The sequence below is a fragment of the Sinohyriopsis cumingii genome, chromosome 8, assembly GCF_028554795.1.
Source record: "Sinohyriopsis cumingii isolate HCF-2022 chromosome 8, ASM2855479v2, whole genome shotgun sequence".
In the NCBI taxonomy this organism is placed as follows: Eukaryota; Metazoa; Mollusca; class Bivalvia; order Unionida; family Unionidae; genus Sinohyriopsis; species Sinohyriopsis cumingii.
This window is the reverse complement of record NC_142968.1, coordinates 16,823,013-16,836,562: the sequence shown is the minus strand read 5'-3', so window position 1 is coordinate 16,836,562 and position 13,550 is coordinate 16,823,013. Positions and strand designations below refer to the sequence as shown.

Sequence of the window (13,550 nt, the reverse complement as noted above, 5' to 3'; positions counted from 1 at the left end):
TCCGGGTCCTAAATGTGCGTATGTATCATAAGCCTTGAATGTTTTTAAGTGTCAACAGTCTTGATGCGTGACAGTGACATTGTCCAAAAACTCCTTTGAATGATTTCCCAATAGTCAAGAAGTGTTGCTTTAGTCCAGTCATATGCTCACTTCGTAATTCCAATACATAATTTCAATAAATGTTTCCTCTCAAATTAAATCTAAACACAACATTACATACATCTGCAGAGAGAGATGGAAACAGGAAATTATAAATACTTTAATTTTCCACTTCTATGATTTTATATACAATATTTTTCGACTTGATATATGTCGCAATACTTCCTACTTGACTTATGTCACAAAACAAACCACCTGACCACCGGACTTATGTCGCAACACAACCCTCCTGGTTTAGTCAGCCATTGGGAAATTATCCCAAACTTGTGAACAGGTTCGTTGCTCAGAGTGAGCTTAAATCCTGTAAACACCTGTTTATAGCTTATTGCAATCTATATTCATGCACCAAACATTAAAGACATAATATACTTGTGGAAATGCTTAATAAGACGATTACACATAGGAAACAAAACAACAAAAAAAACCCCCGCAAGTACTGTATTGAATCTACATTATGTTTGCTGTGTATATTTATAATGATAATATAATGAAATAATAAATAAAACGAGCAAGGTAAAATGTGAAAGATACAATAGTCCAAATACATAGTTTATCCCGGTTGCATTATATTATTAAGCTCTACTAATTCATAACTTTAAAAATTGAAAATAACATTACAGTTGCGTTTTTGTTGCTTGGCCTTTTTTGCATCGGACTATATCAACACTTAAATTTCGAATAGATATATCGTCACAATGCGTATGGTAAATCTAAATACTATATATTGATGCAATCCTGCTAATATCAGGTGCAGTCCATATTAATTTTTTTATTTCCTTTATCAGTTTTCTATATCCTACGCAACATTTTGTAAGATGCATAACAAATAAATAGAGATCCAGCATTAGTTGTCCACCTTTATTAAATCAACTAACCATCCGTAACATAATATTGTTACAAATATGTAGAAATGTTTGCTGTATGCACTTGTGTACTATCTAGATTTAAATCTCTTATACTTAGTTTGCTTTCTTCAGGCCACTGCTGGACTTCCGATGAATATCTTAGCAATTCTATCGCTGACCCTGGCTGTCAATACCTGGGGAAAATCGATGTATAGCTTTGATGTCATCCCAGGTTTTTTTACGAATAATACAAGCCCGTAATTTATTTTGTCTTTATATGAAGAAAGATAGTTTCGTTTTAATTATACGAAGTTCTAATATTTTCTACTCAGGATGTAAAGAACATTGTGCAAAATTATCAACCTTCCCGGCAACGAAACGTACCACTTGACACCGTCCTAATTTTCAGACAAATTATGTGCTGATATAATCGTTTTGATTTGTTATGCTGCATAATGTTATGTTAATGCACATCAAAAAAGTACATAAGTGAATATCTAACAACAGCGTTCGACGTTAAAATCGAATATTTGTCGTTGCGATGAATTTAGCTTTCAAACTACAGGTAAGGAATGCAATATATCGAACGGTCTTATAGTGTTTACAAAGCTGAGCATTGACCCTACATCAACGTTACGAATGAATTAGAACACTAGATGAAGTGAGTGTTTAATGAAGGAGAAAAATACGTCAGCTAGAAGTTACACGGTTAAGATCATTAGATATCAATGATCTGAAAAAAGATAACGCTAATTCAGCAAGGACATTGCGTTATAACGAATACACCTTTTCGAACAATGTTTATAACGACATAGTTGAATTCCCTGTTTGTGTATTGACGTTTTCATTCTCACCATAAAACCACAATACCTTATGAAAGTTGTGTACGATGTGAGCTTTTTAATGTTCTGATTCTGAAAACAATTATCATTGTAATATATTAATTCTAATTTAGTATTAGAACTGACAAGAACAAATCAAATTAAGAATTTTAGTACTTTATATTCAAGCAAGCATTCAGAACGAATCCTTTAAGATAATTCAACACAATGCCATATTCAGAATAAACATATCCAATTAGCAAACAATGGAGTTAGGAATGATAGAGAAATAGTTTTGTACTGTTGGTTTTAATATAATGTAAATACGTCATACGTATCACTAAACAGTATAACTATATGATTTTACGTGATATTGGAAACATACTTCGGAAAATGCTCGAGTCTTCCTAATAATGCTATCATCAAAATTTTTTTAATTTTTTATATTTAATAAACCATGTATGTCTCGTAAATTATTCAACACACACGCTTTTGTGTGTGTGTGTGTGTGTGTGTGTGTGTGTGTGTGTGTGTGTAAGTCATATAACTATAGTTGGACTGTTTTATGTGAAGATGAACAGCTGTGAATGAGACCGCATGAGTTTAAAAAGAAAAGAAAAAACTGGGAAATATGAGCTCGTTGAATTCAAGTGAAACCGTGTTAGAATTATTTGCAAAAACTAATTTCAGTCCAGTATATTCGATAACTTTTCTTTACATGATACATAACCATTGCCCTTTTACACTGATGTTCGTGTGTTGACCTATGTCATTTATATTGAAAGTACAGCAAATATACACGTGAATTACGGACTTATGTCACAGTCTCTTGCACAACACCTGACACTTATACCTATAGTTTCAGAAAGTTTGATCTAATACACAAAATAAAGTTAAAATTATTACATTAAGGAAAATCATTTCTGTAATATCATTAAAAAATATTTTATCTCTATTAAACTTTTAAAAGGAAATTCATAATCATTTCCAGCAGTGTGGTCTAACTACAGGTCAGTAGGTCAAATGTGTCCCTGGAGTCATTTTGTTTGGCGGCCTGAACTCTTACAAAAAGTCCGTTATAATGATTGTACTATATATATATATATATATATATATATATATATATATATATATATATATATATATATATATATATATATATATATATATATATATATATATATCAAACCTCGCGGGGGCATCCATATTTTTTAAAGTAATTTTCATTAAAATTTTCTCATCCAAAACTTTGAAATTTTTTCTTTTTTATTCCCGTCCTATGCTGGGCAATTAACATAGTTGTTATATGTATGATTTTTTTTGTTTGCTGTTTTCAAAGAAAACAGTTAAAACATGTATTTTATACTCATACGAAATGCAATGAAACTCAGTCTGTATAATGTGTGTAATACTCGTCGTTTCGAGACTGCATATATTGTGAAAAACTGAGCTCTGTGTGTTGCATAAATTTGTATCGTCCCTTTATTGTGCTGTCAAGTGGAAGAATACCCAAAGCTATGTAACAATTATATAAAGATTTGAATGTAAATTATCATCGAAGTTAAATAAATATTGGAGTATATTTTATATACAATTACATGTTCATGATGTTATTCGTGTTTCTTTTCCTTTCTTGTTCAGAGAAAAACACCTTGATGCCTAAAGTTCATTATTACCTTAATTGCAAGACATATAGGAGCTTTTGCCAGGGTGTTTACGTCTTTACATAAGTATTTTTTATGACGTATATATTTTGGTTACCAGAGTGTTTTCGTCTTTACATACGTATTTGTGATGACGTAAAGATGTCGTTACCAGAGTGTTTACGTCTTTACATAAGTATTTTTTATGACGCATATATTTTGGTTATCAGAGTGTTTTCGTCTTACATACGTATTATTTGTAATGACGTAAAGATGTCGTTACCAGAGTGTTGAGGTCTTTACATAGGTATTTTTATGACGTAGATAGTTTGGTAACCAGAGTGTTTACGTGTTTACATAAGTATTTTTTATGACGTAGATAGTTTGGTTACCAGAGTGTTTACGTCTTTACATACGTATTTGTAATGACGTAAAGATGTCGTTACCAGAGTGTTTAGGTCTTTACATAAGTATTTGTAACGACGTAGAGATGTGGTTATCAGGTGTTTACGTCTTTCCATACGTATTTGTAATGACTTAGAGATGTCGTTACGAGAGTGTTTACGTCGTCACATAAGTATTTGTAATGACGTAGAGATGTCGTTACCAGCTGTTTACGTCTTTACATAACTCTTTATGATGATGTAGAGATTAAATTACCATAATTCTTTATAATGTTGTAGAGTTGTAATTACCAGAACGTTTACTTCTTTACATAATTATTAATAATGATGTAGACATGTACTTACCATAAGATTTACGACTTTACAGAATGATTTACGACTCTGTTAAAGGTGCACTTAAAGCCAAGAGTGTTTTGCATCAAAGGATTTAATTAACAATAAAAATGTCACTTTTCAAACGGTAAGAACCGGCCATTCTAGCTCATTACACAACGAAAGCTTTGAAAACTTATATACATGTTTTGTGTTTTCTGACATGTGTAACCGCAGTCTATCTATTAGAAATGTCAGTGGGATAAATTATTGTTATTAAACGAATACAAACAAGTCGAAAAAACGTTTACTACCATGCACAATATGTCATTATATTCAAAGTTAGATTTTTATCCACTGACAATTTAAATTGCTAAGCAGGTGGGGCTTGAACTTGTTGTAAACAAAATATACTGTCAATATAAACACAATATGCTCGTAAATACATTCTATTTTGGTTTTCTTTATTGTGATTCCACCCAAGCTGTAAGGAATAGGAGAGAAAATAGAAAAGCAATGCATTGCCTTAGGTGTATGCCTATTTTTACCCTTTTTTCATACTGACTTAGTTAAAACTAGGTCACAGCTCTATCGCAGGCTTTGAGTCGAACTGGTTCAGTTCACGCATTGATGCTATTTTTGTTGATAATTATTCCATTATTTTGATCTTTTCATTAGCTTTTTTTACTTTTGCATCATTTTGCATACTTTTACTTATCTTTACCAAAGTATATAGGCCTATACTTATTGCCCACGAGCGTAACATTGCATATTTCTATGCACACGTCTAGTGTTATGATTCTGAGTCTTAAAATATGTAACAAAAAGAAAGCAGAACCAACAATTAACAACTAATTTCTTCCGCCAAGTTACAAAGTGAAAATCTAAGAGACACTTGCAGGGCTGACGGGGGGTGGGGGTGGGGGCAACCAGGGATATATCACCGGGGCCCGTAAGGAGGCCTGGGCCGAACGACACTTTTAATTTTATAAAAGAAAATTTTTGTTTGAATAAGAACTAGGAGAGGCACGGATATTTCTTACCCCAGGGCCCGTGATGGCTCGCTACGGCCCTGGACACTTGCAGTGTGTGAATGAAATCGCACATTTTTTAACGAAGAGCATTATAGATGTAATAGCTTTATATAGCATTATACAAATGGCTATTGATTATTTGAACTAATATCGACATAGCATTGCCTAAATGGGTATTGATAACTCGAGCTAATAATATGGACCTGTCATTGCCTAAATGGGTATTGATAACTCGAGCTAATAATATGGACCTGGCATTCCCAAACATGGTATTAATTAATCGCACTATAATATAAACTTAGCATTGCTTAAATGGGCATTGATTAATCGAACTAATACTATGGAATTTAGATTGTATAAATGGTTATTGATCATTTGAACTGATATCGACATAGCATTATCATGTGATATCCATAACATTTTTAAGCAAATATTGACGGTCTAAGAAATTGACAACGAACTCAAAAGTATAACGAAATGATCAAAACTGAATCTAGAATCAACTACATTGAGGACGTCTTTGTATCAACACACACACACACACACACACACACACACACACAATGTATATATATATATATATATATATATATATATATATATATATATATATATATATATATATATATATATATATACAGAATACAAATCATTTGGTGAACAACAGTCCTTTCAAGTGTACTGGATCCAGCAAGGGATCACGTGTATCAGATTGATAAGGACAAATGCAATAAACTGACAACGAACAGTGCGAAACTAGTATCTAAGTTGTCTAAGCGCTTTCGACTCTTAATAAGTCTTTTTCAAAGACAACGATTTTTCTGTTTTCTTCAGTTTATATATTAGGGCCCTTACAAAGTTAAGAAGAAAATGAATGAGTTAAATTATAATATTAGTGCTCCTGGGATCTAAAATAATTATAGGAGTACCGGTATATTGAAATAGATAACCAGGTTAAACATGCAATTAATTTCGTTGTACCTGTCCCATTCAGTGAAGATTTATGTGAGGGAATATCAATGTAGAATGAAAGAAATGGAACTGGCAAGTAAGAGGCACATTCATACTTAAAATCCAAATTTAAGTTTTGACCTTGCAAACAATATTAGATTAGTGCCCCTTCCAGAGAAAAAGAAGTAGACAAATATTTTACTCGTTTTGAAAAAGTTGCTGAAAATTTTAAAGGCCAAGGGAGAAATGGACTCAGTTATTACAATGTGTATTCACTGGCAAGGCAAGTGATATTTACAATTCACTGTCAGTTCACCAAAGTGGTAACTATGATGTGGTTAAAAAAATGCATCCTAGGGGGTTATGAGTTAGTCCCTGAAGCTTATCGGCAAAAATTCAGAAACTATAGAACATAAGCTGGGCAGACTCATGTCGAATTCGCTAGAGAAAATGGCAGTTATTTGATAGATGGTGCTTAGCCAAGAAAGATTAACGAGATTATGAAAGTCTCAAACAACTTGTTTTACTTGAAGATTTCAAAAACTGTGTTCATTGTGACATTAAGTCTTATCTTGACGAGCATCAGATAGAAACATTGGAACATGCTGCTCGTGCTGCTGATTTGTTTGTAAATAAGACTTCTACTCAACACTATTTCAGCCTAACAGAGGCCCTTCTAAAACTCAAACTGGCACAACTTCTAAAAATCAAATTTCACATAAGCTTGATTCAAGATCCTTGTCTCTTCCAAAATGTACCTATTGCAAGAAAAAAGGACACGTTATTTCTGATTGCCAAAAATTGGAAAATAGGCATCAGAATCAAGACAGACCTATTCCAAATGCTCTTATTTCTAAAAGCTCAACGTCACAGTCATGTATTGAAAGCAATACATTTCTTGGGACTAATAAATCTCAGCCTGAATTGATTATGGAGAATTATGCACCATTCATATCGAAGGGTTCTATAACACTCTTGGGTGATTCGGCTAATCCTCTCCCTATTCAATTTTTAAGGGACACATGAGCTTCTCAGAGTCTTTTATTGTAAGGTACTTTGCCTTTTTCTGAGAAGTCTTCTTCTGATGAGTGTTCTTATTCAGGGAGTAGAGTGCGGCTTTGTTAATGTTCCTCTCCATTGCGTAAATTTGTCAACAGACTTAGTCCCAGGACCCGTGACAGTCGGAACAGTGTCACGAAATTGTGTAGAGCTATATCAATTTGTATATGTTGTCAAAAATGTACTCTGGTTTCGTTGCCGCGTACAGCGTCACCCGAGGGTGGTATATTTTTTCGGCTTAGTTATTTCGAAATCCTGAGCGAAACTCAGACCATGCTGCACGAAAAAATTGCCTGCAGCGGGGAAACTAAGTACCTAGCTGCGCATATCAGTCACAGCTAGTGTACATATAGAGCAAATTCTCTATAACCAAATCACATTACGCCAAGTCTTGTCAGGAAGCTTACCCCTTTACAGAAGCAAATCTCCAGCTGTAGAGGTAATGACATTTTCTTTATTACTATTCGTTTATATGACTGAATTGTTTTCATACTTTAGATGTTTTAGAACCTTAATTAATGTTTCAAAAAGACTTGTATCTGCAAACATTTTCATTGAATGTAGTAACTAACGAGCAGGAAACCTATATTTATTCTAAATTCTACGGATAGTCAATACCTAGGTTATACAACGCCATATTAGAAATATTTTAGTCTGGTTCGAGTTAGCTATTTGTTGTAACTGAACAAATTGATATTTAATTATACGCTGTTTGCATTAAACGATTGATATAATGGGTAACGAATTCATGTGCGCGCATGCGCCACATAATCACTGCAGAAGTACTTAACCGTGTCATATGTACTACACGGTTTAGTTATCATTTTAGCTGCCTAAATGCCATGCCTTGTATATGGTTTGATGTGGAGTCACCAGCTGTAGAGCTGCTTTATACATGCCTGCCATGCCTTGTACATCGTTTGCTGTGGTTTCGTGTGACGTATACGCTGTGTTTTGGTGACGTTGGATCGGAAGAGTGACTGGTTTTCTCGATGCGAGGGACCAGGTCTTCGCGACCATCGGGTCTGTGATGTGAGGGATCCTTCAACAGACTGAGAGGAGCGGACCATGCGTGGATACTTCTCTGGCCATTGACTAGAGCGCGTGGAACCGGACTTAACATATTGGTCGTCAAATGGGCGCCACGATAATTTGTCTTCCATGTTATCTCCACAACTGCATTTCATTTCATTCATTCCTTTTGCAATACCGTTGTGTGAACCAGCGATATGTTCATAATTTCATTCATCCCTATTGCTATATCGTTATGTGAACGATCGATAGGTTCATAATTTCATTCATTCCTATCGTTATACGAACGATCGATAGATTCGTAATTTCATTCATTCCTATTGCTATATCATTATGTGAACGATCGATAGGTTCGTAATTTACACTACTTTTCAATAAGTTTTATGAACTATACGTTCAAATTTACCTGCTTTTCTAAATCGTTATTTGAACGATACATTCAAGACTCTTTATATTGGTGTGTAGGTCACTTTTATTTTGTTGATCGGTGATAGGATTTCACGTTTTGTTTTGAAATTCCATTCGTTAAATGTTAAAAAAATTTCTCTCGTTGAGTTTTGTTGATGATAGTTCCATGTTAGAAACTTTACAATTTTCCTTATCTTTTTGTTTATAATGGTGTCAGATTTGTTTATATTTAAATTGCGTTTATAAATAAACATCTTGTAAACGCAGTTGCTTTTGATGTCTTCCCTAATCCAGTCCCAATCCGGCTTCATCCTGTGACAGTGTTTTACCCGTTGAGGGCATTCATTTATTACTAGGCAACCACCTAACTGGAGAGAAGGTTGTGGTTTATCCACTTGTACATGGCAAGTCTTGCTTGGATCAGACAGTCGATCCAATTGAAAAAGAATTCCCTGGTTTATTTCCAGCTTGTGCTTTTACCAAAGCTATGAAAACGAAACCTCTTGAGAATGATGTAGATAAGGAAAGTATTCCTAACGTTTTAACACGTGTATTGGTCAAGCTTTTGATGAGGTCACTTTTAACTCCTTGTTTGGATCAATCAGAAGGTAGTGATCAGTGACCCTCTATTAACGACTCATTCTCTTTGTTCTAATCAGGGTGATAAACGACAATCACTTGTCGTCGAACAGGAAAAAGATCATTAGTGAAACTGAAGTTCCTGTTTGTTATTTCATGAAAAATGGAATTCTTAAGTGCTAAGGATAATGTTAAATTTGGAATAGAATATTTCAGAAAACTTCTCTTTTTTTTTTTTTTAAATTCGAATTCCCAAGATTTTTTAAATATTTAGTGAAATCGGCAAGCTTTTTCTAAAATCTAATCAAAAGTAGAATTCTTTCTTTCAAATCCTAGCCAGGAACAGTTAGATCTTAAAAAATGATCCTTCTCAGGTAAAGGCGTCCTTAACGAAACGGGAAATAAGAAATATTTTGATTCAGTATTTAGTAGAAACTAATGTTTTAGATAAAAGTGCTTTAGTTTCGATCAGTAACACTGTGTCAGACTCTGTCATAAAAATGAAGGAATTATAATTGCAATACAGGATGGAATTGGAGGTGAGGAAGCTGGGGCTTCAGAAAGATAAACAAGAAAATCAAATGCAGTTGCAATTGGAAAAGCCAAAAAAAGTACAAATGAATTGTAGAAAGAAAAAGCACAAATGTTATTACAAAAAGAACAAATGATATTGGAGAAAGAAAAATAAATGTTATTACAAAATAAAAAACAACAAATAAAGGTTACAATTTGAGAAAGAGAAATAACAGGAAAGAGAAAGAAAAAAATGCATTTACGAGCAAAAGAAAAACAAATGCAATTAGATAAGGGAGAAAGAATTCTCAGTAGAAGCTGGGCTGTTAAACTGGAAGTTGTATGTTGTGCTGTTTGGAGGTATTTCAAATTACTTGGCTTGGAATTATTTCAAATCACTTGAATTCAAAAGGATTAATTGTGTTATATTTCTGGAAAATAGTGTGTTCATGTCAAATGGGAGAACGAGGACAGTTTTTTTTTTTTTATAAAATAAATTATTCCGCTATTAGAAACCGGAGTGGTAATATTTCTATAAGGAACTGCAGAATTCAACACTGCAGATTTCACCATACATCGTCTTTCATCTTGGATTCTTCGTCAGGATTCGAACTTGAAATCAGTAGAACATTTTGTTATTAGGACTTCAATAATTGTATTCGTGGATTATTCTTGGATAATTTTTGGATTTGATTATATACAACCGTAATTTCATAATTGTTTTTCATTTTTACAGAATTTTTCCAGAGAAATAAATTGTATGTTTTCAAAGCTTGTTGTTTTCACTTTTTCTTGTGTTACTGTTTATTCGAGCCTAAACACGTGACATACGAAAATTGGCCAGATACATAGATACTTGGGTATGTAGGTATGTGGATAACGTCAGTGGAACTAATTCCCCTTTCAAAATAAACAGAGAAGCAGCCTAAATCTTCTGTCAGATATCCTACTGGGGATATCTCATAACTCCCTATTGTTACGTCAGATATCGTCCTATCGGAATTCAAACAGATACCAAATGCTATCTGGTCAAGCCAAACATGGCAAATCATAAACAATCCTAGTTTCCATAAGATTAATGTACATCCTAACGGCTATTTCATCACTGACTCAGATTAACATCACACAATACATAACAGTTCCGTTCTAGTCTCAATTACACATATGAACTAATGAAACTCATTACATGGCTTAACTACGTTATTTGCAGCGAATACACACATTTAAGGCTTTAGCATAGAATGAAAACTCACTTCATGACTTAACAACGTTAATTTCAGTCAATACGCACTTAAGTCTTTATCATACATGAAATCATCTAAGATCGGAGAATTCACACGGATCCTCGTAATTCATATCAACTGAGATAATGCAAGAAATTCTTAGAATACCCAATCAAGGCGACGAATTCAAACAATTCGCCGAACTTATGTAAACAAGATAATTTTAAGAATTCAGATAAATGAACTCAGTTATACTCATATCAATGAAATCGATCTACGGATTTAAACAAGTAAATTCATGCACAAAAAGCAAATAAAGTCAAGCAAATCATTATATTGGTATCAACGAATTACACGAGATTGACGGAAATACCTTGTGCTTTCAAGATTTGCTCGCTTCTACCGCCAGAATTGTGTCCGTCGACTTTAAAGACATCCGGTCACGCGAATAAAAGTTTTACGATGGAATTTCTTCTAAATTCAATCTCGAAGTCTCCTATATTTTTTCCTCTTGCATGAAAACTTAGACTGACTAAATTGTGCAATGGGGCATATTAAAACCGAAATATTTCGTGTGGGAAACACGTCCCTTTTTTAGAGTAACCAATCCGAATTAAATATATTTACCGCCTTTTGTAACTAGACGCTTAAATTGTGGTCAGCTTGACTTCTAGATTTCCGAATAACTGATTTTGGACAATCTCAACTCTGACATTTTCCATACAAAGATTGAAGTTAACCTTTTCATTCCAGTCTGTCTCACTGTTAAAAAAGAAGGCTTAGTTAAGAATCACTTCTTCTCACGACACAGACATTAACAATCATTGCAGTATAGCGATTTAACAAGCACCTGTCCCCATAAATCTAATTAATTGTTCTCTTGTCCAAGTTAATGTGCTCTTTATAGATCGGCAGTAATTTGCACCCTTACATACATGCATACATCTTTATATATATATATATATATATATATATATATATATATATATATATATATATATATATATATATATATATATATATATATATATGTATGTATGCTGCAACACCAAACAAGGAGATAAGGAAGAATAAGCACTAAAATCATATATATCTGTTTCAAACATTTATTCATTTCGTAACAAAATATTTTTTCTAATCTTAGAAAGAAAATCAAAATAGTAGATCAAACATATTTTTCCTATTTAGGCTCAGAAGTAATTGCTCTCTTGAAGCAGGTTTGTTTAACAGAATCCATATACGTATTGATATCAAGTATTGTCACGCCAATGTCTTGATAATACGTTATTTATTTCAACATAATCCGCATACGTATTGATATCAACCATTGCAGGACTACTGTCATGATCCGGAAATATTATATAAATAACCCTTCACGTGACGCTGAACTCACGCGGACAGAGGTGAGATGGCAATGATCGTTAACGCGAGCGCTTTGGACCACTTGGCTACCAGGCAGTCGAGGTTATCTGGAATGGAGCAAGGGGGGCATTCCCCACCCCCGAATTTGCATGTGCTGTAAAATTGCTGTAGCCTATATACGAAAATTAACAAGCCCGTCAAGTTTTGCCCCCCCCCCCCAACGAGGTGCCTTCCCCCATCAAATTTTGCTTCCCCCCCCCCCCGCCAAAAAAAGTTGAAATGACGTCCTGCTACCCGGGGACGCTATTGTTTTCATGTAGAAAACATATTATATCATTGTATAGCGATAATTTGCCCAGTAAATGGTGTGTGATTTTTAGTTTTTATTTAAAGAAGAAAAGGAGGTTTAACGAGGTCAATTTACAAGGGAGCGATCAGTTGATCCACATACAAGAAAGAAGGAAAGCAAACTGTTAATCGGGCTTGCTTTAACTCCACGTGTAGTTTTGTACCAGAATGGAAATGTCGTTTAAACTATGTTATGTACACATATCATAGTCCAACATTCTTATTTTAAACTTCTTTAACATTTCAGTTATAGGCATAACTTTCTTGACCCACGACTCGGTGAAAATCGTTCATCCCCAATAATCGTATTATCCAACGATTAAGTGAAACTCGTTAGCCCTAAATAATGCCCTTGTCCCACGATTAGGTACAAATCGTGATCCCTAATCATGCCCTTCACCCATGACTATATGAAAATCGTACACCCACAGTAATCGCCTTGACTCATGATTACATGAAAATCTTTTACCCCCACTAATTGCCTTTATCTACAACTCAAAGAAAATGGTTCATCCCATATAATCGCTTTGACCCAAGCCTAAAAGAAAATTGTTCAACCTCAATTTCTGCATGCTCGGTACTGAAGTATGGTGTTTCTTTCTGGATTGTCGTGCACACGGCCATCTGTATTAATTGGAGGGAATTATTAAGTCTGCGTTGATATATTAGGACTTGTTTATGTCCATTATTATCTTTGTTCTTGATTTATTGAAATTAGAAAACATTCATTACCCTCCGCCCAAGTTGTTATTGTCGATTCTCCCATACATAAATACAATATCATGAAATTGAAATAAGTTGAATAGTTACATTGATTTAAATTACCAACCGACGTATCCACATCTTGAGTCAGTCGG

General features: G+C 33.9%; 1 protein-coding gene across 3 annotated transcripts in view; it reads left to right on the top strand.

Moving 5' to 3' along the window:
* The window catches only part of LOC149793045 (solute carrier family 13 member 2-like), a 45,370-nt gene extending 35,129 nt beyond the window's left edge, over positions 1-10,241 (top strand). For 2 of the 3 annotated variants that reach the window (XM_089966940.1, XM_089966939.1), the window contains exon 14: positions 1,137-3,428. In XM_089966940.1, the coding sequence (XP_089823066.1) occupies positions 1,137-1,265 (129 nt within the window). In that variant the 3' untranslated portion in view covers positions 1,266-3,428. Of the gene's footprint in view, positions 1-1,136; positions 3,429-8,057 lie in introns of those variants that run through there. The other variant, XM_089966941.1, reaches the window with a different exon arrangement.
* The last annotated feature ends 3,309 nt before the right edge of the window (positions 10,242-13,550 follow it).